The sequence below is a fragment of the Anoplophora glabripennis genome, unplaced genomic scaffold (genome assembly GCF_000390285.2).
Source record: "Anoplophora glabripennis isolate ALB-LARVAE unplaced genomic scaffold, Agla_2.0 scaffold328, whole genome shotgun sequence".
Taxonomy (NCBI): domain Eukaryota; kingdom Metazoa; phylum Arthropoda; class Insecta; order Coleoptera; family Cerambycidae; genus Anoplophora; species Anoplophora glabripennis.
In genome coordinates, this window is record NW_019416473.1 from 117,958 (window position 1) to 144,057 (window position 26,100).

At 34.1% G+C, this 26,100-nt stretch overlaps 3 protein-coding genes across 4 annotated transcripts in view; all 3 read left to right on the forward strand.

Annotated features, from left to right (window-relative positions):
- Window positions 1-3,525: 3,525 nt before the first annotated feature.
- Window positions 3,526-11,545, forward strand: LOC108905337 (cholinesterase 1). Its single transcript, XM_018708161.1, has 11 exons — window positions 3,526-3,613; window positions 4,355-4,492; window positions 4,554-4,697; window positions 4,841-5,000; window positions 5,436-5,621; window positions 5,676-5,866; window positions 7,216-7,408; window positions 7,470-7,636; window positions 8,733-8,865; window positions 11,063-11,204; window positions 11,266-11,545. Exons 1-11 carry the CDS (start codon window positions 3,554-3,556, stop codon window positions 11,444-11,446), a joined length of 1,695 nt encoding a protein of 564 aa, XP_018563677.1. The 5' UTR covers window positions 3,526-3,553; the 3' UTR covers window positions 11,447-11,545.
- A 1,817-nt stretch (window positions 11,546-13,362) lies between these two features.
- LOC111691577 lies at window positions 13,363-14,708 on the forward strand. The gene is made up of 4 exons (XM_023454643.1): window positions 13,363-13,386; window positions 13,790-14,030; window positions 14,092-14,258; window positions 14,688-14,708. Exons 1-4 carry the CDS (start codon window positions 13,363-13,365, stop codon window positions 14,706-14,708), a joined length of 453 nt encoding a protein of 150 aa, XP_023310411.1.
- Window positions 14,709-16,375: 1,667 nt separating this feature from the next.
- Window positions 16,376-26,100, forward strand: part of LOC108905342 (cholinesterase 1-like) — an 83,957-nt gene continuing 74,232 nt past the window's right edge. For both annotated transcript variants that reach the window (XM_023454636.1, XM_023454635.1), the window contains exons 1-2: window positions 16,376-16,522; window positions 16,715-16,868. In XM_023454636.1, the coding sequence (XP_023310404.1) occupies window positions 16,463-16,522; window positions 16,715-16,868 (214 nt within the window). In that variant the 5' untranslated portion in view covers window positions 16,376-16,462. The remainder of the gene's footprint in view (window positions 16,523-16,714; window positions 16,869-26,100) is intronic.

A 26,100-nucleotide genomic window follows, 5' to 3' on the forward strand; every position in this document is an offset into this window, starting at 1 on the left:
TATATTGTTTTTATATGTGCAGTGCATTCTCTATTAGGTACAATCTGGTCAGAAGCATGTGATTTATATGTATGCTCCCTGCAATTACTAAACAAAAAAAATTGTTTTGGTATTAGGGAGTTACCAAAATATACAAAGAATACATTAAAAATTAAAATTTGATAAGATATTTTCTTTTCGGTGCTTTAAACTTAAAAACATTGTGAAATAAATGAATAAAACGGAAAAAAATTTTTTTTTCAAAATTGATTTCTCGTATAATAATTTTAACACAGGGAATCAATCATCATCAAGTCAACGTAGAAATGACTAAAAGAATCAGTATAAATCAACATCCATCATATATACGAATGAAATAAAGTGTATTATTTTATTAATGAGCTACAGTAATTTACTCTTGTGAAATCAGTATAATAGTGAGGATTGCTTTCGGTGTACAACAAAATAAAACTCTCTCTCTCAACGGTAAAAATAAAAGTATTTTTATTGAAAACTAAGTGTAGTGAAAAAGACTTGTTGTCGGAGCGATCGTTCGCTGGAAAGTCGTCTTGGTGTGAAGTCGCTCGCAGAAGTATCTGGTCCTTGGCGCCAATCTGCCGTGGACCTTTTCTGGAACCCTGTTGCGTCCCGCGTCTGTTTTTTGTCATTGTAACTGTTAGACCGGTCCGGGTGGCATCAGGCTGACGCTCTTGACGTTATACTTCACAGGGTCTTACGACACTTATAGTGTACGATAATTCAATAAACAAAGAAATCTAAATAGAAAATTTAGATAAATTTGGAACGAAGAATTTTTCGAGACAAAACGTCTGAATCTGGTTCGGGCTGAGGCAGTACAGTATTGGGGATCATGAAGGCTTGCAAAAAATGTCCTCAAACAAGGCTGAAATTAAACAAAATCGGATTTCCAAATTTTCGTTTTTTTTCAAATATTTCGAAAACTAATCATGTTAACCTTGATTTTTTAAAGGAATATTGTTGGTCCCCTGATTACGCAACTTTACCCCATTTTAAGCTACTTTGTAGCTCTTACCGTTTCCGAGATCCCTGTAGTGAGAAACGAATTTGTAACAGCCTGTATAGAAACCACCATATATTTATAATCATGAGTTTCTTTCACCAAAACTTCCACATATATCTTAATGTAATCAATATTTATGTCATAAGTGAGAATTGGCAAATATGTTTAAAAATAGTAAGTTCCAAAGAAGAATTATATTGAAGTTATTTAAAAATATGAAAAGAGTGATTTTAAAAGACGCATAAATGCAGTGAAAAGATTTTTTTACACGTGTGTTTCTTATTTTTGGTCGTGAAAGAGGTAGGCCACTACGGAACGTCTCAGGGGATCACCATTACCTGAGGAGTTGTTCCGTCCATCGAGGTTTTAAACTAGAAACCGAAATAAACATCTGCAAGGACGTAGACGTTCTAATAGTTGGACCGCCCCCATGGAGTCTAGCCCGAGAGCAACAGTGAGCGAGGCTAAATGTGTAACAACCCAAGAAACCATCGTACTTTAAATTATAATTTTATTAATAGTAACTAAGTAGTAAAACAAATGTGTACTGTTGGTACATGCCTTATGTGGCAATGACTTTTAAATTAATTTATAAATACTACCTTGAGTGTTGCGTCTTCATTTGCTTCTTTATCGATTCTTAGATTCGTAATCAATTATAACCACTTAAGCGCATTAAAAATAAACATTACATCTTATTTATCTCATTATTACCTGATAATATGATTCATTTCTGTGTGTACGCTTTTATTTTTTAAATAAAACTGTAACTTTTGTCAATTATTTTTGAGTTACTTCATAGTCCAGTATGGGTTGAACTATAGGGCGATTAGATGAAGGTAGCCTAGTCTGTAGCTCAGCACAGCCCAGCATCAGTCGTATCTGGAAACATGAGCTGTACGTGTTGCTTTAATTTCAATAATTTATTATTTTTTCATGGGCAATGTATCGTACGACATTGTATAAATAGTGAACAAGTTGCCGAAAAGTTTTCTTCCCTAGATAAGTAAAACAAGCAATATATAAAACGTAAATTTGATCCATTATATACGTCATTTCTTGGTTAGGGCCTTGACTATATAGTGTGTATAGTCAAAGGTTAGGGTCAGAATATTCCATGGATGACTTTATAATTTTGTTCGCCCACATAGTGCAATGGTAAACATGATATTATAAATTATTGATAATAAAATAATGAATAAATGATTGTAACATATTTTTAGGAATTATTTTTATTATGAACATCAATTTGATAATTTCACTAACAATTGTAATCATTTAATAGAACTTGTAAAGGCTGTATATGAAAAGTATATTGATGTGAGAATAAATCATGAAGTCAAAAATTTAATTCAGTAAATCTACGAAAAGACAAATACAGGGTGATTCAGAACTTATCCAAAAAAAAAATTCTGGATGTACCTACAGGGGACCCTTAAAAATACAATTTTGTAAAGAAAAAACAAATAACAATCGAAATAATAATATCGAAATTGATTTAAAAATACACTTCTGCACGGCACTGAAAACTGGTCCACTGTAAAACCTGACCTCGCACAATGCGACCGGTATGGCGGCGTGATAAAAACGGACAAAAACTTTCGCAAGGAAAGAAATATGTAAATAGAATTTTATCACACCTACTTTATATCGGCAAATTCAAATGCTTTTGCCTTTATTAATTATTAATAAAATTAATTTGTGTTTTTAAATAATAAAATCATTTGACATACCCGATGCTGCAACAGCAATTGTTCAAAATTTTATCCACTCACGTGTAAACACATTTGGGTCCGTCTTACTCACTTTCTACGAACTAACACAAATGATGTCTTGCTTCACCATAACACAAATACTTCACCATAATACAAATGTTGTCTTGCTTCACCATAAATTAAAACGATATCCATAACTCTGAGTTGCTATACACGCAAGCCATTTTTGACACTAACTACTAAAAACCTGATGTAAATACAACAGATAACAGGTAAAAACTACCGCAACGACTGATTTCAGTATTAGGAGTCACATGACTCTCCACGCGTATTGCGAATGACGCTAGAGATTACAGCTGTCCAGCTATGTAGTGGTTTAATGTGCTATAACTTCAATAATTTTTTTCTCAGAAACTAAGGATTTTACAATTTTTTTTTTTTACAATATTGACTCCATTTCTCATGCCGCATCTATTCCCAATTTTTTTTGGATAAGTTGTGAATCACCCTGTATTAAATAAAATAACATTATTTAGACGACAATAAATATATATTTCAATTATTTTGTAGTTTTATTTAATATAACACTAAAATAATTATATTATTTTCTGAATTCCAAACTTGAAATATGAATATTTGTCGTAAGATTCATATTATGATCTGTTCAAAGTAGGTGTGGTCATATTACCTCACACACTCCACTTCCCCGCAATAAGCATTCACTGATACTCGTACATTGGAATTAGATAAAGCCACTCTAGGTTGTTTTTGGGTTACTTAAACTGAAGTATTTGTCGTCTATAGTTATTAGTTCAAAATGAAATACAGTAAAGGGTTATTGTTAATTTTAAGTACAATAAGCGTTTCTCTAGCAGACGTAAGTAATTATTTATTAGTGGGTTATAAGATATCTGGCACTAAATTATTTTTGTATCGCCAATAACTGAATAAACAGAAATTAACTATTATATTAGCATTGTTTAAGATTTTATTTTGTCTTCAATTTAACTAATTAATAGAAAACTCTTTTTGCGATACATTTTATAATATTTCTGAGTAAACTTCAGTAATGATTCTGCAATTCAGTTATTTACATTTGCATTTTGGTCGCTATTCCACCTAAAGAACAACGACGTAACTTCAAATTTCTGTTCATAATAATCCTAACACATGTTTTATTTAACACATTCTAAAATATGCAGATGGTTTCCACACATACTTCAGTTTCGGAATTGTCAATAAATTTCTCCTCATTTAAATGACAAATTTCATAAATTATTTCGGTTTTTTCTTTCTCCTGAAAAGTTCACATATTTGCAGTTACGTCAATGTTCCTCCGGAGCTTCTATTATTAAGTATATAAAAAAATAAATAAAAAAATACGAAGCAATTTCTTGGTAATGTTAAACATTTTTCTTGGGAAAAGCTGCCACTAATTTTATGTACAATTGTTGCAGTAACATCCATGGTTGTGTAACTTTGTAAAAATGTATAAGCCTCTACATGAATCAGAACGGTTGTACTAGTTGGATAGTTATTGTTTTGGTCTGTTCAACACCGAGACGAAACAATCTTAAAATATCTTTCGTAAAATTATCTATATTCTTTTAATAAACAGGTAGTTGATCCCACACTTGTGACTTTACCAGAAGGCCAAATTAGAGGTCAAGCTTTGCAGTCTCCAAACGACAACGTTTATTACGCATTTCAAGACATACCGTACGCAGCTCCACCTGTAGGCGAATTAAGATTTCAGGTAAATCTATGCACATAATATATTTCTTTTTATTTTCATAAGATTTAAAACAATTTTTTAGCCGCCTATAGCATCGGCAAAGTGGGATGGAGTATTAAACACCACGAAAAATGAAAAAATCTGTTACCAAAGTGGACAATACTATGTGGATCCGGATTTAATCCAGACAGAAGACTGTTTGTACCTGAACGTTTACACTCCTCTGGTAAGAATATATAAAACTACATGATACTACAGTTTTCTTAACAATGACACTATTAGGCATTGTTGACATTGTTAAAGTTTTGTCAATGTCACAAATACTTTATATTTGATAAAATATAATTTTAGATTTATACTTTCTTTTAGATACCTGGGAACCCTTCACAAACTCCCTTACCGGTGTTACTGTGGATCCATGGAGGTGGATATCAAAATGGAGCTGGCGCTATTCAGATATACAAACCGGGACTCTTTATTGACCACAATATTGTTATTGTCACCATAAACTATCGAGAGGGAGCTCTAGGTAATAATCAATTGATGTGATATGCTTTTGATTTTTCACTTTTATAACAATAAAATGCAACATCGATCCAAGTAATAAACAAATAATGAAAATGACACAAAAATATAAATAAATATATAATTTATTTGTTCCCTGATTTTTAAAGCATATAACATACTTGAAATGTTGTGGTTAATCTTCGAGTACTTGTACCAGGATCATTTACCACGGCGTTTAAAATTTCTGGTTCTCACTCTATGAGTTTTTTTATCGTGCAACATTAATTTATTGGCGTTATATACAGTCGGAATAATATAACTAATATAGTCTTCTTTGCTCCTGACAAAAAGTAGACTTTAATCTTTCTTGATACGAATACATGCTTTTTCACACACAAACTTGAAAACACAAAAATGCACGGTACTGTCACTAAATTAATTCAATATATTTTTTTAGGATTTCTAACAACCGAGGACCGAGTCATACCGGGCAATCTGGGTTTAAAAGATCAACATTTTGCGATGCAATGGGTTAAGAGAAATATCAACCTATTCGGTGGAGACCCCGAAAAAATAACAATTTCAGGAGAAAGCGCCGGAGGTGCATCTGTTGGATTGCAGATAATCAGTAAAAGAAACAAAGGTAATCAATACTTTTACGGCAATTGAAATCCATAAAACGAATTAAATTTTCAAGGGTTGTTTCGAGGAGCCATATTACAAAGCGGTACTGGAATAAATTACAAAGCCCACCAAAGATACGCCAGATTCTATGCTTTTGAATTAGGACGAAATCTGGATTCAAACTTCACTTCAGATAAATCGGACGACTTACTGGAATTGTTGCAAAACGTTCCAGCTACTGATATAAACGACAATACGGTTACAGTAAGTTGTATACAAATACAATCATTAAAATATCCCTGAGCTTGTCAAACGCAATATAACTGAACACTGTAGACGGAGTTATCGTTCGTTTTGATAAGATGTTTATCTTGATAAGTGCGCGTGTACGAGGGCTATTTTTTTTCAAAGTCCGATTGGTCGCGATAATAAAACCACAGTAAAAATCAAAAAATTTTATTTACAACATTTAGCTACACCTTCCAGCGAGTTATCTACATAGTCGCCGCACAAACGTAGACATTTGTCAGAGCGCGGTACCAAATTTCCAATATAGAAGCTGTGCTTGCAGTCGAGTTTGTACGCTGGTCTGCAACTCGTTGTCTGTGCCGAAATGATGTCCTCCTAGCCAGCGTTTCATTTGAGCAAAGAGATGAAAATCAGAGAGTCAAGTTCAGGCTGTATGGTGAGTGAACACTTCTCATCGAAAACGCTGCAGAAGCGTTTTTGTTGCAGTTGCAGTACGCGGCCGAGCACTGTCATAAAGGACAATGCCTGATAACAACATTCTTCTTCGCTTGTTCTAAATTGCCCTTTATAGACGTTGAAGAGTCACGCTGTATGAAGTTGCAGTTATGGTCATGTCAAGTTCCAATAATTCCACTAAGAAAACGCCCTTTCTGTCCTAGAACACAGTAGCTAGTAGCCATACACTTTCTGATGGAAGAGGCCGCTTGCTCTTCTTTGGTTCACTGGGGGAATAAGAATACATCCACTGTTTGGATTGCTTTTTTGTTTATTCATTTTCGAAATGGACTCGTATCTCATCCTCATGGTAGCGCTGAAGAAATGTTGAGATGGTGCCCACTCGCTGTGTTTTGTAATAGTCGAGAACCCATCTCCACACAGTTTGCGGTACTGAAGTCTCTCACTCACGAAAGTATAGAGAGCTGACCTTAAAATTTCGGGAAACGAATCACTGAACCCAGAAATTGTGAACCGACGATTTTCTCGAATCGCCTAATCTACTCGCTGAGCAAGATTATCGGTTGACACTCGCTTCCTTCCCTGCCCACCTGCAACATCAACGTCTGTACGACCTGCTTCAAAGTAATTGCATCATTGTCCTACTTTGCTGTCATTCATGTCACCGTACTCATTGCTCATTGCAACATGAAGAAATCAAATTACAGCACGCACTTGTAGGCATGTTTACGTGCACGCTCAGAACTGACAAGTGCGAAGAGATGTGATCGACGTGCATAGTAGAGACACTACGCGATACATCTGCGCAAAGCTTTATCGGCTTTAATTTCGGGACAGATCGGATCCTGAAAACAAAATAGCTCTCGTTTATTATCTACCGGATATTAAGTGAAAATCAATTTGCACAGCCTGAAATTGGAAAAGAAGCCGGATTGATTGAAGGCGAAGGTTCAATATGGCTACCTGTGATAGAAGACGCGAGTCTCGAGGGGGCACTATTAACTGGTCCATTTCAAGAAGATGTCAGAACTGGAAACATAAACCAAGTGCCCATACTTATTGGCTTCAATTCCGAAGAGGAATTAACGTTTATGCTATTTGGTAATAATCAAGAAAATTATAGTTACTATAACAATGAAAATTATCTTCTTTTCGGTTTTAGATCCCACGATTCCTGAAAGATATGCAAAATATTTGGATAGTGATTCGTACAATCTTATTAGGGATAAGTTCAACATGACCAAAGAGAACAAACTGACTGCTGGAACCATGTTAAAGCAAATATATACTGATGGAGCTTTCGAGGATAACCTTGGAGCAGTAGTGAAGGTGAGATGTATTTTTATACAGAGTGGTCCAAAAATATGTAGCCATACTGAAGCAAGAGGAAATCGTTTGCATAATTCTTATCTCTAAGAGAATTATTTTTAACAGCAATGTACTTACCAACTGTGTTTCTTATTTTAATGAGCACCACACATTTTTAATTTTCGAAATATTTCTTTAATATGCGTATTACCTTTTTTTTAATGGTGCCGACTATTATAATCAAACAAGATACTTTGTATTATTCCATCAAAACACTTTTGCTGAAGGTTGTTTAAAAAATAGTGTTTTACCAACCTCTGTGTCTCTTTTCGGGACCTCGTTCACATGACACTTTTTCTCAAAATTAAGTTGTCTAATCCTGTTTCAATTTAACTAAATATTTTTGTTAAAACTAAAATTAAAATTGCAATAGAAAGCATGTATTTCAAGTTGGAGGATTCCAATAATTGATAACATTTAATGCTTTAAAAATTACACAGCCCCACAAAAAAAGTGGGTGATCCAAAAGACAAGACCATGGTATCCATATATTTTTGGGGTCGCTGAATCCGAATCCGGTGTCCTTTTGACCCGATTAACTCTGGGTTAAGGTTAGTTCAAGGTCAAATATATAGAATCAAAAACGTATAAGTACGTAGGTTTACTTTGTTGACAATAATTGATCCCCTACATTTGACCTTAAACTGACCTTAACCCAGACCTATCCGGTCAAACAGACATCGGATTCGGATTCAGCGACTCCAAAAACATGTAGATATATTGGTTTACTTCGTTGGCAAATTGATTCTATACATTTGACCTTGAACTAACCTTAACCCAGAGCTAATCAAGTTAAACGGACAACGGATTCGTGTTCTGCGACCTCAAAAACGTATGGATATGTAGGTTTACATTGTTGACAATAGGTTTTTTACATTTGACCTTGAACTGACCTTAACTCAGACTTGATCGGGTCAAACAAACACCGGATTCAGATTCAGCGACCCCAAAAAATATAGATACCATGGTCTTGTCTTTCACACCTCCCACTTTTTTGTGTGTTATCATTATTAGGTGGTGTATCAATTTGGTAAACGAAAATTTGTTGAATTTTCAGTTTTTCAGTGATGAAACTTTTACAACGCCAATCATTAGACACGCAAAGCTGCAATCCAATTACACCGACGTTTTTCTGTACCAATTTTCATACAAGGGCAAAATGGGTGGTTTGAAAGACATAGAAATTGCAGGTAACGAATATTTTAATTATATGTACATATAAATTTATACAGTTTATTGATTTTCCAGTAGTTTCTCTATAAACTATGACAAATTAATCAATTTTGCTTAAGGTACTTTAACAGATATTAAGGTAACTTAAATCAAGTTTAAAAATCCTGATAAAACTCTCATCTGGTGAAGTCATAATATGCTCTTTGACGTCAACATCTAGATATGCCGAAAAATAACTTCAAAGACAAGTTATTAATTAATAACTACATAGGAAACAACTACTCTGCGGTTTTAGCTCTGTCCAGCACTCGCAATATGTAGTAAACATGTTATATCTCAAACACATAATTTAAGAAAATAGTTATCTAATTTTTTATTGAAAAATCAATCAATCAAATATAATAATTTATAACTTCAAGGATCTAAAATACAGTCTGCAAACCTTATTTTTTTATTGCTAATATTAAATTTCTACGCACTTTGACTAAAATTGAAATATTTTACAAACAATAAGTCCTAGGTAAGCAGAACATTTAATAAAGTTCACATATTTTTTTATGGTGCTTTCAAAAATGCAGTAAAATGCAGGGTGTTCCATTTAAAAATACATAACTTTGATATGGTACGCTTTTTCTGGACACTCTGTATATTTCAAAATATTTTTAAAATGTAGTCGTAATCAATCTACACGTACCCACCTAAACAGGTTTCTATAACACTTGCCGTTTGGTCCCTAGCGACCGAGGTGGCTCACCCTGTATACAGGGTGTTTCAGAATTAAGTCGACAAATTTTGAAGTAAAAAAATGTTTTCGAGAAGCGAACAGAGATATTTAAGTAAAACTTGGTGTGACTTATGATTAGATAGTTTGTTGCAATATGTCTTAATAGTAAGTATTACTAGCCACCAGCGGCGGAGATATGGGTAGGCGGTGCAATAAATTCGACAAATAAAGCAGTATGGCCCTGTAAAAAATGAGAATTGGTACCATTTTTTAATGTAACGAGCGTTCAAATAAAAACGTGATCAAGTTGGTTCTGAAAATTTGGACGTAGGGCGTAGCGTATAGCAAATGAACTTAAACGTCATCTGTCAAAGTGCTATATCGCCGCTATCAATTTGAATATTTTCGTTTTTAAAATGGTGTCTCAAGAACAAAAAGTGTTTATCATAGAGTCCTACTTTAGAAATGGACGCAAGATTGATGGAATATGGAAGTATTCTATTGAGGAATATTTCATAGAATTTCAAAATCAATTTCCCGACGTTGTTGAGTACAAAATTTTTCAAAGTGCAGTTCAGCGTTGTGTTAATGTTTTTCGTGAAATGGGCAGTGTAACAAGAAAAGAAGGAAGCGGCCGACCTAAAAAGCGGACTGAAGAATTAAAAGAAAATGTCCAACAAATAATGGAAAATGCGCCAAGAACTTCTGTACGTGTTTTATCACAAATGGTGGGAGTATCAGTCGGTACCTGCCACACAGTGTTAAAAAAAGATTTGCGTTTGTTCTCCTATCGTTTAACTTATCAGCAAGAACTTCATGAAGTTGATTTTCCGCGACGGGCTATTTTTTTTAATGGTACTCTTACTGCGCAAAGGTATAGAGAAGAAATTATCGCTCTTTTTGTTAACCAGCTGGAAGAAAACGACTTATAGACAAGATTCGTGAAATTAACAATACCCCGAGCATCTTAGAAAATGTCTTTAATTCTTTGAGGAACAGGTGTGAAAAGTGCTTGGAACAAGGAGGGGGACACTTTCCGCAGCTCCTTTAATTGTTTGTTATTGTTATCACGATTATTCTTTAAAATAAAGTTATATAGTCATTAACGTTATTGAAACTGACAGCTGCTATACAGCTCGTTGAGAAATGAGGTTAAGTTGGTCGCTATAAGCTACTCCCTACGTCCAATGTGTCAGAGCCAACTTCGACCACGTTTTTATTTGAACGCTCGTTAATATTTTAACCTGGACAATAATTGGCTCTGGGGGTTTTCTTGTATTTTTTTTATGGCAAATTCAGTTTATTTTACTTCACCTTAAGATAATATAAGTAGACTGATTTAAACCCCATGCGTTATTTTAAAGGGAGTATTTAAACAAAAATTGCCAGTCATACCCTCGAAAACCTCAAGAGAACGGGCATTCTGTATAGGTCTCTATATTTAACTCTTCCTTTTGATGGGACAAAAGTAAATTACGTTAATCTTTTAGGAGTACAAGGCGTTGGTCACGCCGAAGACATAGCTTATTTATGGGATGCACGCATTATCAACGATGGAACCCCTGACGATCCGGCAGATGTCATTACACGACATCGGTTATTAACTTTGTGGTCGAACTTTGTTAAATATTTGTGAGTATTTGCGATTCTAGTGAGAAACAGTCATTGGGTAATAAATAATGATCTGCTTCAGAAATCCAACTCCGGAGAAGGACAGTCTCTTGGGCAACGTAACATGGGAAAAAGTTACTCCGAACAGTTTGAAGTATTTGAACATCAACAACACACTCGAAGTGCAGACAAATCCAAAGGAATACCTCAGATGGGAGCGAATTATCGATATATACGCTATTCCGCCACTTTTTTATTACTAATTTTGAATTTTAACAACAACAATTATGTTCTTATTTTCTATTGTTTTGATCATTCATAATATGAGTCGGTATTAAAATCAAAATAATGTATGCAATTTATTTCTAAAAATGTATTATTCCCCATTTTTAACAGTTTACAATTGCCTACTACTACAAAAGAAGATGTTATGTAGGGTGGCCAAATGAAAACGAAACAGAGATATTTTCAAGAACTGCGTCAAGATTGTAGAAAAACGCTCAGGCGTCGATTTTAGATTAAAGGGGGGCATTCTATACTATATTTTTGACTCCGCCACTTTCACCCCCAAGCAAGGGTACTTAAGCATCATCCCAAAATATTTAAGTAGCATTGGGGGTTGAATAATATTTCTTTTGAAAGCTCTTACAATTCTCTTTACAATAGACTTTTTTAAATTTTATAATTCCGCCCAATACATTGAAAAAAATTTACATTTTAAAATTTAAATTATGTTTAGTTGCTTACTTACTAGTTAGTTAATTAAATGTTCAAACTGATGACCGCCCGCTTCCATACAAGAATAAGAATTTTGTTCAAAACGTTCGTGCATATTCCGAAGCATTTCCGGAGTGATTCGACGACATTCGTCGACGATTCTTTGACGCAAATCTTCCAGCGACGCTGGCTGTGTTTTATAGATTTTACTTTTTAGGTATCCCCCCAAAAAGAAATCAAGGGGCGAGAAATCTGGTGATCGTGGAGGCCACTCAATGCTGCCTCTTCTCCCAATCCAATTCCGTAGAAAACGTTGGTCCAAATACTGACGGACAATTAACGCATAATGCGGAGCAACACCGTCCTGTTGAAAAATCAAATGATCTTCATCATGCTCTGGAACATTTTCAATAATATCAGTCAAGGCAGGGTCANCAGATATTAAGGTAACTTAAATCAAGTTTAAAAATCCTGATAAAACTCTCATCTGGTGAAGTCATAATATGCTCTTTGACGTCAACATCTAGATATGCCGAAAAATAACTTCAAAGACAAGTTATTAATTAATAACTACATAGGAAACAACTACTCTGCGGTTTTAGCTCTGTCCAGCACTCGCAATATGTAGTAAACATGTTATATCTCAAACACATAATTTAAGAAAATAGTTATCTAATTTTTTATTGAAAAATCAATCAATCAAATATAATAATTTATAACTTCAAGGATCTAAAATACAGTCTGCAAACCTTATTTTTTTATTGCTAATATTAAATTTCTACGCACTTTGACTAAAATTGAAATATTTTACAAACAATAAGTCCTAGGTAAGCAGAACATTTAATAAAGTTCACATATTTTTTTATGGTGCTTTCAAAAATGCAGTAAAATGCAGGGTGTTCCATTTAAAAATACATAACTTTGATATGGTACGCTTTTTCTGGACACTCTGTATATTTCAAAATATTTTTAAAATGTAGTCGTAATCAATCTACACGTACCCACCTAAACAGGTTTCTATAACACTTGCCGTTTGGTCCCTAGCGACCGAGGTGGCTCACCCTGTATACAGGGTGTTTCAGAATTAAGTCGACAAATTTTGAAGTAAAAAAATGTTTTCGAGAAGCGAACAGAGATATTTAAGTAAAACTTGGTGTGACTTATGATTAGATAGTTTGTTGCAATATGTCTTAATAGTAAGTATTACTAGCCACCAGCGGCGGAGATATGGGTAGGCGGTGCAATAAATTCGACAAATAAAGCAGTATGTGTATGAAGTTGCAGTTATGGTCATGTCAAGTTCCAATAATTCCACTAAGAAAACGCCCTTTCTGTCCAAGAACACAGTAGCTAGTAGCCATACACTTTCTGATGGAAGAGGCCGCTTGCTCTTCTTTGATTCACTGGGGGAATAAGAATACATCCACTGTTTGGATTGCTTTTTTGTTTATTCATTTTCGAAATGGACTCGTATCTCGTCCTCATGGTAGCGCTGAATAAATGTTGAGATGGTGCCCACTCGCTGTGTTTTGTAATAGTCGAGAACCCATCTCCACACAGTTTGCGGTACTGAAGTCTCTCACTCACGAAAGTATAGAGAGCTGACCTTGAAATTTCGGGAAACGAATCACTGAACCCAGAAATTGTGAACCGACGATTTTCTCGAATCGCCTAATCTACTCGCTGAGCAAGATTATCGGTTGACACTCGCTTCCTTCCCTGCCCACCTGCAACATCAACGTCTGTACGACCTGCTTCAAAGTACTTGCATCATTGTCCTACTTTGCTGTCATTCATGTCACCGTAGAGTAGAGACACTACGCGATACATCTGCGCAAAGCTTTTTCGGCTTTAATTTTGGGACAGATCGGATCCTGAAAACAAAATAGCTCTCTTTTATTATCTACCGGATATTAAGTGAAAATCAATTTACACAGCCTGAAATTGGAAAAGAAGCCGGATTGATCGAAGGCGAAGGTTCAATATGGCTACCTGTGATAGAAGACGGGAGTCTCGAGGGGGCACTATTAACTGGTCCATTTCAAGAAGATGTCAGAACTGGAAACATAAACCAAGTGCCCATACTTATTGGCTTCAATTCCGAAGAGGAATTAACGTTTATGCTATTTGGTAATAATCAAGAAAATTATAGTTACTATAACAATGAAAATTATCTTCTTTTCGGTTTTAGATCCCACGATTCCTGAAAGATATGCAAAATATTTGGATAGTGATTCGTACAATCTTATTAGGGATAAGTTCAACATGACTAAAGAGAACAAACTGACTGCTGGAACCAGGTTAAAGCAAATATATACTGATGGAGCTTTCGAGGATGACCTTGGAGCAGTAGTGAAGGTGAGGTGTATTTTTATACAGAGTGGTCCAAAAATATGTAGCCATACTGAAGCAAGAGGAAATCGTTTGCATAATTCTTATCTCTAAGAGAATTATTTTTAACAGCAATGTACTTACCAACTGTGTTTCTTATTTTAATGAGCACCACACATTTTTAATTTTCGAAATATTTCTTTAATATGCGTATTACCTTTTTTTTAATGGTGCCGACTATTATAATCAAACAAGATACTTTGTATTATTCCATCAAAACACTTTTGCTGAAGGTTGTTTAAAAAATAGTGTTTTACCAACCTCTGTGTCTCTTTTCGGGACCTCGTTCACATGACACTTTTTCTCAAAATTAAGTTGTCTAATCCTGTTTCAATTTAACTAAATATTTTTGTTAAAACTAAAATTAAAATTGCAATAGAAAGCATGTATTTCCAGTTGGAGGATTCCAATAATTGATAACATTTAATGCTTTAAAAATTACACAGCCCCACAAAAAAAGTGGGTGATCCAAAAGACCATGGTATCCATATATTTTTGGGGTCGCTGAATCCGAATCCGGTGTCCTTTTGACCCGATTAACTCTGGGTTAAGGTTAGTTCAAGGTCAAATATATAGAATCAAAAACGTATAAGTACGTAGGTTTACTTTGTTGACAATAATTGATCCCCTACATTTGACCTTAAACTGACCTTAACCCAGACCTATCCGGTCAAACAGACATCGGATTCGGATTCAGCGACTCCAAAAACATATAGATATATTGGTTTACTTCGTTGGCAAATTGATTCTATACATTTGACCTTGAACTAACCTTAACCCAGAGCTAATCAAGTTAAACGGACAACGGATTCGTGTTCTGCGACCTCANGGGTGAAATCGACCGTTTTCTATCAAGTGCAGATGACAAAGAATTCTTAATGATTAAGGTAAGATTACTTTTGTTGTTAGGTATTTCAATTATTAAGTATTTTGATTTTTTATAGGTTGGATTAATTCTGGGGATTGCCGGAGCTTGTCGAACTGATGAACTAGTCAATTTAACTGTAGATGATATTGAGGATGTAGGCTCTTCCTTGATTGTAAAAATTCCAAACACTAAGACAAAGATTCCACGAACCTTTGTGGTTACCGATGTGGGAAATATGCTTGAATTGTTTCGAAAATACCTGTCCCTTCGTCCTCCCCACGTCAAGCATAAGCGCCTTTTTTTGTACTACAAAGCAGGAAAATGTAGTTCGCAGCCAGTTGGCAAGAATACCATGGGAAAAATTCCGAGTGTAGTAGCTTCGTATTTAAAATTACCTGATGCTGCATGTTATACTGGTCACTGCTTACGAAGATCTTCAGCGACATTACTGGCAGATGCTGGTGTGGATATCACGACAATAAAGCGTCATGCTGGTTGGAAATCAACGACAGTCGCTGAGGGTTATGTCGAGAACTCCATTGAAAATAAGACCAAAATTGCTAATCAGGTTTTAGTAGGTACCACTACTAGCGCAATCACAAAAACTGTAAATGTAAGCGAAAGTAATATTCCTTCTAATATTAATTTTGAAAATTGTACAAATGTAACATTTAATTTAAATGTCAATAAATAATTTCAATGTTATCTTTTTTTTTGCATGAAAAACGTTCTCCATAATGTAAACTCCCTTGGGAGCATTATACTCCCTTGGGAATAATCGACTACTTCTGTTTTAATTTTGATGTCATAGAAACTGATTTCTACTCCCGACCGTGGAAAAAAGAAATTTTTAATAAAATCCCAAAAGTCTAACGTCGACTAAATTGATGTCGCGTATCCAAAAAAATTACAATATCTCGTAAACTGAGACCAAAATCTAAATCTTCCAAGAATGAAAAAAAATAGAATAAAACGCCGCCTTATCTAAAAAAAAAATTTCGGAAAGCGTAGACGTAGGTACTCTAAAAAACAATAAGGGGTCCATGGGTACTGCATATTTTAAACTAAAATTACACAAAAAGTGTGCGATTAAGATCAATATATGTGCTAAATTTCAAATAATATCTCTACAATCACGGGAGTTATCAATAAAAATCACCACCCGACCTTACACCATTCTTTTCTTACTGACAAGAGTTTTTTTGTGGCTGATTAGGAACCAACAGAACCGGAAGAATGGAAAGAGATAAAAAATACCACCCACAACACACGTTCATGCTATCTAAATGGACAAACTGATTATATGGCACCAGACGTAACTGAACATGAGGACTGTCTGTATCTTAACGTGTACACGCCCGTGGTAAGTTATTTCAGAATCCCATATACACACAGTATTTATGTGTAAATAGCAATACTCAGACTAAATTGTTTGTTCTCTATAACATCTCTATAAAATAAAATAAAAAACAAATATTTTATTTTAAAATAAAAATTAAACTCGCTCATATCAAATACATATGTACAATCTGAAATAAAAAATATATATTTTTAGAAACCAGGTACTGATTCTTCCGTTCCGGTCTTATTCTGGATTCATGGAGGAGGATTCTACTTTGGGGATGGAACTTTCCAAATTTATGGGCCACAGTATCTTATAGACTTTGATGTCGTCATAGTCACCATCAACTATCGCCTAGGTGCTTTTGGTAAGTAATCGTTAAATTTATTTATTTATATATTTATTTATTTAAAGTACAATGTCCAACGGGACAGATCCCAGTTACAGGACAAGGTCGTACANGGAATTATAAAATTTAAAGTCTGTTGTAAAGAGAATTGTAAGAGCTTTCAAAAGAAACATTACTCAACCCCCAATGCCATTTAAATATTTTGGGGTGATGCTTACCCTTGCTTGGGGGTAATCGACGGGTCTGAGCGTTTTTCTACAATCTTGACGCAGTTCCTGAAAATGGTCCTGTTTCGTTTTCATTTGGCCACCCTGTATGTGTTATGATTAAAGTACCCAATTGTGACGTGCTAAAATTTTCTGTTGAATTTACAATAAATAAAAACAGTAATAATATCTACACAAGGAAAAGTAAAAATTTGGAGCGAACACACTCCAGAATCGGCAAGGGTTTTGCAATGGAGTCAGCGCTGAATTTGAGAATCTGGCCTCCTTGGAAAGCGCCCATATTAGGATTGTGGCCGTCTCCGATGGATTATTAGGTACTCAGAAAATAATTTTGGTTAATGTTGGCCCTAAGGCCTTGCTTTAAACTGGATTTGGTAAAATTCGGAATTATTTTATTTCGTGGTAAAATGGCAGTGACTCAGTAAGCGGTAGGACGCTGTATTAGCATCGTCTGCTACGGCTGATGGTGTTCGACGACTATCAGCTCTCCGTAGGGAAACATCGGGAAAATGAGTGACTTTTTTTCCGCTCTGCGCCTTCCGATGTGGTTCATAGGTACATAGTTTCTTGTCTATGGTAAAGTAGTTTTGGTGGGATTTGTGCTCTGTGAATGGCTTTTTAAAATTTTATCGAATGTAACAAAAGCCAAACGCTTTATAATTTGTGGATTGGTTTCGGAACGTTTGGACCAACTCGTACGGTAATAAATATTGCAGGCAACAAATACTGAAAGATAAGGAGGTTTCGAGTATATTATAGGTAGAGTCATTAAAAGGGTCATATCTGCAAAATCCTTGTAACCAAAAGCAATAAATTTACAGAACTTAGCCGTCAGTGAACATCATAAAAATTAGAAAGCATTCTGAGTAACTAGACTTGCAACCATTTCTGGCCATCTGGCAAGCATCTGTCCGGGACAAGAAGCGGGAAAAATCGTTATTTGTTCGTCACGGGCTCTTCAGGTATCTATCTACCAGCGAAAATGGGACAGAATGGACGTAGGAATTCCAAAACACCGCCGTATTTTGTCATACCGTTTTATGGAAAATAACGATGAAGAGAGAGATCTAGGTTTTCAGGTGGGCTTTCTTAGCTACAAAAAATGAATTAATACAGAATTGACTAGCCCACCTTTGTACTGTTACACAAGGTCACGGCGAAGGAAGGTTGTAGAAATAGGGTTAGATATAAATTCAGTTCTGTTACGTAATTATCAATATTAAATACTTAGTAAAATCATTCCTAGAACGATTCTGAGATTCAGGGGATAGAGGGGTCGAACTGATGAGATAACAAGTACTTAAGGTATACAGAAGGAAACACTCTCTTTGCCCTTAAAGATCTGCATTGACAAATAGGATGGAAACAAAACTTCCGAATCAAAAATGGGCGTGGTCGAAATAAAATAATTGAAATCCGGTGAGATCGGCAAACGGCAGATCTCCTTGGGTTTCCACACTGTACGGTATATTTAACCTTAGAGCCTGGGGGTTAATTTATTAATCTTGCTTCCAAATTTTGCCATCCCGCGATTCCCTGATTCTCGGAAATCATGTTGTGGTGTATCAATTAGTCATTGATATTGTTCATTTGAATCCGTTGTGTTGCAGTTTGTTTCAATTTTATGGACTGTTATTAAAAACCTTCTTTAAGTAGTTCTGGTGTTTTCTTGTACTCTTTACATTAATTGTCCCAGTGAATGAGAGTGTAACACCTTGTACGACCAACCAATGGATTAAAAGCTACATGAGCAAAAGAACAACATTTCTAAGTTCCCATGTATCATAATTGAAGTGTAAATGATAATTTACGAGCTTCCTTTCGAGAAATGAATAATAATCTCTTTCGTGAAATAATGTTACGATCCTGTTCATGATAGATAGATAAATGAATAATATCCTAAGTGAATTCTAAAAATTGATAACAATAGATGTTTATCAAGTAATCAGAATTATGCCATTGGTTTGATAGTAAGAAAATTGAAACAAAATTTATCTAAGATCTAAGATATAAAGCACTTGCCGTAATTGATTTTAAATTATTTCTAGTCACTATATTTTGAGTGAAGCACCTAAGCATAATACCTTTTAGAAATGTTTCTCGAAATGAAAATATGTGCCACACTGCTAATTTTAATTAATGTAAAAACTTCTTTCGCAGAGGTAAGTATTTTTTTATTACATTATGCTTCAGAACTTCTTTCTTGTACCGTTAACAAATGCTTGGTTTGATTATAGTTTGAGGTTGGCTAAACACTCTATTAATGTAAAAATAAATCTACAAGTTTCTAAATGAAGAGTCAAATGAAAAATATTTGAATATAATGTCACCTTTTTAATAACACATTTTCCTGTTAGCAGATTCTTCAAAGCGCCATCTGGAATCTTTCAAAAGTAATTTTACATTTTCAGAGTCGATAAAGCTGATTGTTTTTTGTTATTCTCATTTAATTTAATTTTTTGTTTTAATAATGGACTTCAGCACCGTGTTTAATAAATTATTTATTTAACGCTATTAATTTTTTGCAAAGGGATATAGTTACTAAAACGGTATACGAAAATTAGAAATGAACAGGGAACTAAAAAGTAGTTTATTTTTCAAACGTTACAATCCTATGAATTAAGTACTATGTCTTCTACAAATACCTATGAGTATTTATATTATAATCTATCTTAATAACGTGTGGACAAACGATTTAAATCCACTTAATTTTAGTAGTAACTATAAATTATAACATCTTTATTACTTTAGCTTCGTGGAAACATATTCTGTGAATTTTAAAGAGTATTTCTTTTTTTTCTATTTTCTATTTTCTTTATAAAATTATCAGTTGCTATCTAGGGACACTTAGGTCTAAAACCTTACGTGTTCAAATTTGTATCATCATCTACACCATTACAGACAAACAATTTACAAGTCTTTGAAACTGAGATAGTGTATAACTTATCAAATAATTAAAAGCAACTTACCCAACCTTGTACTTTCTTATCAAAATACGATAGTGATGAAACGGAAAAAGTACCACTTAAATCAGATATTTTCACTGTTTTATCTGTTATTCCCTGATTTTGTTTTGATGGCAAACATTGATAGAAACGCAAACAAATCTAATTTTAAGAAACCTACTTAATTAGAGTTATCACCGACTAACCTTTGGAATGATTTATTTTATTTTTCCATTGTAAAAAAATTTCACAATTCCACTCAATTTTACTCAATAATCTATCCACACCCGATTGAGTGAAATTTTCACTTTATTAATATGAGTAGAACTGAAATAAGTGTTTTTTAGTCAAATTCGAGGTACTGCTAACTATCAATTGAATGACTTTTGACTCTATTCTGAGTATACAAAACCAATTTAGAGTTGACTTTTTCTCTAATATGATTTAAATTTAACTAATATTGAGTCATTTTTTACTCAGACTTTTAATTAATTTAATTATTTGAGTGAAAGTGATTGTATCTTTTAGGTTCCTACCTGTACACCTGGAATGATTTAACTTAAATACAAAATAGCTTTTATTGAAATTTAATTACTACTATTAAATAATATAATAGACCTTTTGTATTTAATTTAAGATAAAAATAAAAATCATATTTCAATATGTGAAGGGGTTGATTTTATAAATTGAATTCTGTTTAAGCAGAAATGAAGTAGGAAGAAAAAAAACGCCACAAACAAACAATTATAACAATATTATTACGTCACCATTCTTCTCAACAATAACCTGTTCTGAGAATAAGATCATGAATTAACATTTAAAAAAATAAATATTACACGGAAATACAACATTTAAAATTAGTTACTAGATACGATGATTCCTGACTGCCATTGAATTATCACAAATTTTTAGTTAGAATTATGCAACGTTTTATAATAATTAATAAATACATAATATATATTAATTAACGTTTTATTCACGTCCACAGATAGATGAAGAGCTGGTTGTAAATATAACTAAGGGACAAATTCAGGGACACACATTACGTTCACTGCTAGGAAACAAACTTTATTACGCCTTTCAAGAAATTCCATATGCGGCACCCCCAGTTGGTGCACTGAGATTTAAGGTAAGTCAATAGTCACTGACGTGAGGGACACTGTGGGTAAAAATTGAAAAAGAATTATTTAGGGAACACAAAAATAAATGTAAAGTTTTAATAAATTAGCTTTGCATACACTTTTATTACATCATTTTGAAATGGTCTATACTCCGCGGTCGAAATTAAAGAGAGTAATTCATCGCTAGCTCTTAGACTAGTAAGGAGGATGAGGCGTGAGGGGATCGAAAATCCATAGACGTGTATACGTAAAAGGCAACAAGATGTAGAAAATATGGAAAAAATATAATAAAACATAACATCTATTATTTTTAGAGGTTTTATCGAGAAAACTTCAAAAATATTTTAGTAACATTTTGTTTTTAAATTTTAAGTGTTTTCTATAAAACGATGCCCTCTTGGGCATCGATAACCCACCACCACCCGGCTTACGCCGCCGCAAAATATTGTAATGTTTACTATTAATATATTTATTTAAGTAGGTACTTACATATTTTATAATAATTATCTCACGAATATTATCACTGTCACACTTTCACTTCACTGCCACATAATCACTTCACTATTAATATATTTAAATACTTACATATCACATTATTCACATTATATATTTCACATATCACTGTTGCTATCACTATCACTAGAATCATCTTCACCCAAATGAATAATGACTGGTTCTATGAACACTTCTACCGTTGTATCAAGATCCCACATACGTTGTTCCTCTTTCTGTGCATGTCCAATACACTTACACCATGTTTCAGCAGTGACGTGATTAATAGCATCCTGTAATAATAATTTCACGTCGTTTATTTTAAAGGTGGTGTTTTTTCGTGCGATTTCATTCTTTATTTGTGCCCAAACCAACTCAATTGGGTTTAATTCACAGTGGTATGGCGGTAAACGGAGTACACGAATTCCTCGATCTTTGGCCATCTCATCCACTACATACTTAATGTATTGACCTTTTTCTCTTTGGACAATTTTTAATAATTGTACTTTTAGCATGGTTTCTGTATATTCAATATTTTTCGATTGTAACCAGTCCATAATATTTCCTTTTCTCCATGCTGATGTCGGTAACATTTCAACTCTTCTACTATGATAAGGTGCGTTATCCATCACAACAACTGCTCCTGGCTCCAGATATGATAAAACATATTCAAACCATTTTTCAAACACGTCGCTGTTCATATCTTCATGATAATCTCCCGTTTTTCGTGACTCAAATACATGCAAACCATTTTCTAAAAATCCCGTATCGCTTCCAATATGTGTTATAATCAATCTTCGTCCTTTTCCAGAAGGTGCCTTTAATCCAGTAGAAAATCCATCTAAAAATGCTTGTCTCTTACTCTTAACATTACCATCCTGCCAAACTTTTGATACAGTATGACCTTCGTTTACCCATGTTTCATCCATGTAATATATCTTCTTACCAGATGCACGAAGTTCTCTTATTTTTTCTAAGTATTCTCTTCGCCATACCACAATTTCGTCTTTTTCAACGAGCATACTATTCCGATTCCGTTTCAAATATCGAAAATTCATGTCACGCATTATTCTTCTAAGAACCTTATCAGAGAAATTAGGAATATCCTCATCTTCAGCTATTGCAGCTTGAATTTTCTTTATCGTTGGTATTTCATTTCTAAAGAAAAATCCATGAATTTTCCTACGTATGGAGTATTTCACGTCAACGTCGACTTCTATTTTCTTCCTCCCTCGTGTTTCCACTTTTTTCTTCTTTGGATTCACTTCTACACTATTTTTTATGGCACGATAAACAGTAGCAACGGATACTTTTGTCAACGAACTACACATATCAACAGCTTCACTTACACTTGTATTAGAATTTCGCGACCGAATTCCTTTATACACGTTTTTTACCATTATTAATTCCGCATCGCATAGGTTAGGGCGTTTATGAGCAACAGACCGTTTGCTACAACCGGCACTTTGATCCATTTTAATTATTATTCCTACGTTTTAAAACGTCCCGATTGTATTTTTTTAATTTATAAATTTACTATAGTCACGGAATATGCAAACCCTCGCGCGCGCTTATAGTTTGACGTTTCTAACTACGGCTAACTCGAATTCTACGTACGTCCGTTTACACCCACTAAAAAGAGCATTTCCCTATCTGTAATAAGTGCGATAGACAGAGATAGGAAATAAATCGCGTTCAGTGTAACTCAGTCTATGACTGTTATAGATCCTATCGATGTGCAAAGAGAGCGGCACATCATTTAACATAAGCAAATAATATTGAACCGTTATAAAAATCATTTTAAGTTTTATACACTTTACGGTAATAGTGTTTCTATATTATGTATAAATCACTCTCTATAATTTCGACCGCGGAGTATAGTGGTTTCAGTTCGGACATATATGTACTTCTCTAAGAATAAAGAATTATTTGAGGAATATGAGAGAAAATATTTTTAATTTATTTTTGCACTTTTGAGGTAAAAAAGAAATAAACACGAAGTTTATAGCTTTATATTTTTAAATTTCAAACAGTATGATGTAAATCATTAAGTAACATAAATCATTATAGTTATTAAGATAATGTCACAACTTTTATTGCCTTTACCTCTAAGGCAAAACCAACCCCTACCGTTTTGTATGATAGAACTGAAAATATAGTACTGAAAATAATAAAACTAGAACGAAATTTTTTTCTTTCTAATGCTAATAAAAAAGTATTTTTTGGATCTCTTGTTATACAGGGTGTTACAAATTGGTCAACTCGTTAACCACATATTCTTTGGACTAAAATAATGACTTTTCTTATATCACTTTTCAATTCAGAGCCCCATCTTCAAAATTAAAATATTAAAAATGATTTTTATTAATACTAGCACATATTTTAATCTTTAGTCGGTATAATTTTTATGAAATTTTGTTTAAATTATCAAAACGCAAACGAAGGGGAGGGGGTTGCAGTAGTACCTATGGGCCCCTATTTTCTTTTGAGTACGCCTATGCTTCCCGAATATTTTTTTTAGATAAAGCAGCGTTTTATTCTATTCTTTTCACTCTTGTAAGATTTTGATTACGGCCCTCGTTTACGTAATTTGTAACTTTTTTGGATACGCGACTTAGTAGATATCATATAATAGTACATTATACTATAAGGGAGAGAAATGCGTTATTTTGGCAGAGGTGCAATTTGAAGCCTGAGGGCTACAATGCACCGAGGACAAAATAGCATCTTTCCCGAATGGTATATACTATTTTTTCCACGGTCTCATTAACTTAAAAACACATATTTTGTCATTATGAAGTAAGTAGCACCAGAATTATTGTATTCGGATTTGAGCATTTATTTAGTAGTCGTTGAGTTATTGTCATAACTACAAAATAAACAAACAAAAAGAATTGTCAAATTAAGGTGCTAGTTTGGTTTAGTTTAAAGTTTGTTTAGTGCACAATGAATAATTGTGAGTCGGAAGAGATTGTGGAGGCTGCAAATATTGCAATAAGCAATTTGCTGCCTACGAAGTCAAGATCTTTATACGATATAGCCTACAATCGGTTCAAAAAGTGGTGCGCCGAGAAAAATGTTCAAGTATACAGCGAGAATGTTTTGTTGGCATACTTCAGTGAAAATGCAAAGAATTACAAGTCTTCCACATTATGGGCGCAATATTCTATGGTTAAGTCATGCTTGATAATTTACGACAACATAGATATAAGCAAATTCCCCAAGCTGATCGCATTTTTGAAAAGAACCGGTGACGGATATCAAGCGTGACTTAACCATAGAATATTGCGCCCATAATGTGGAAGACTTGTAATTCTTTGCATTTTCACTGAAGTATGCCAACAAAACATTCTCGCTGTATACTTGAACATTTTTCTCGGCGCACCACTTTTTGAACCGATTGTAGGCTATATCGTATAAAGATCTTGACTTCGTAGGCAGCAAATTGCTTATTGCAATATTTGCAGCCTCCACAATCTCTTCCGACTCACAATTATTCATTGTGCACTAAACAAACTTTAAACTAAACCAAACTAGCACCTTAATTTGACAATTCTTTTTGTTTGTTTATTTTGTAGTTATGACAATAACTCAACGACTACTAAATAAATGCTCAAATCCGAATACAATAATTCTGGGACTTTATTCTTGAATTATAGGGAGTAGAAGGAACGAGAGAAAGGGGGCGTGTCTCTACTAAAACACATTAATCGGTATTCTTGAATGGTGTTCTATTGAGTAATGATAGAAGAATTGTTCACTATTTCTTCTACTGATATTTTCGGGGGAACAGGCAGGGATCATTAAACCTAACCCTATATTTTTTGACATGTTTCACAAATTACGAATTCCGCAATCTGTCTGTCATATTCATATCTCTAGTTACTGTTTTGTGGTGATATCCTTCGAGAACTTTGAGGAAATGTTCGTATAATTTGTGTTTACCTGAGGGATTGTGCAGTACTCGAATAAAATAATAATAGAATAAAATGGATCTACCTAAAATAGTATTAAAATATTTGTAAGTTCTTCCCAGTTAGCCATCATTGTCTCTCTAGTGTAGCTGGGTGTTAACATTCCAGTGTACATTCGTTTTTTACACCCAATATAATATATTAGAAGTTCTTTTTGTTTAGAACTTACTGGATTTAGCTTCGGCTTTTTATTGATTTCCATTTTCTTTCCTTTTTAGACTGCACCTGACACTGACAATCAAATAACAATAATAAGTAGCACACTTATTTCATGACTAGCTCATCACTAGTTTTCATTCATCCGCCTATTTACTGCTTTCTGATTGGTCGGTACATTTGACAACATTGTTCCTCATTTTTCACTTTCATGGCTCGATCCCCTTGTGTCGAGAATACAGTATGAATTTTGTGAGAGAACAGTAGTAGAGCGAAATGAGGGAATGTTCCCCAGGGAGCATTCTATTCTCTCACCGTCAAGAATTGAGCTCCAG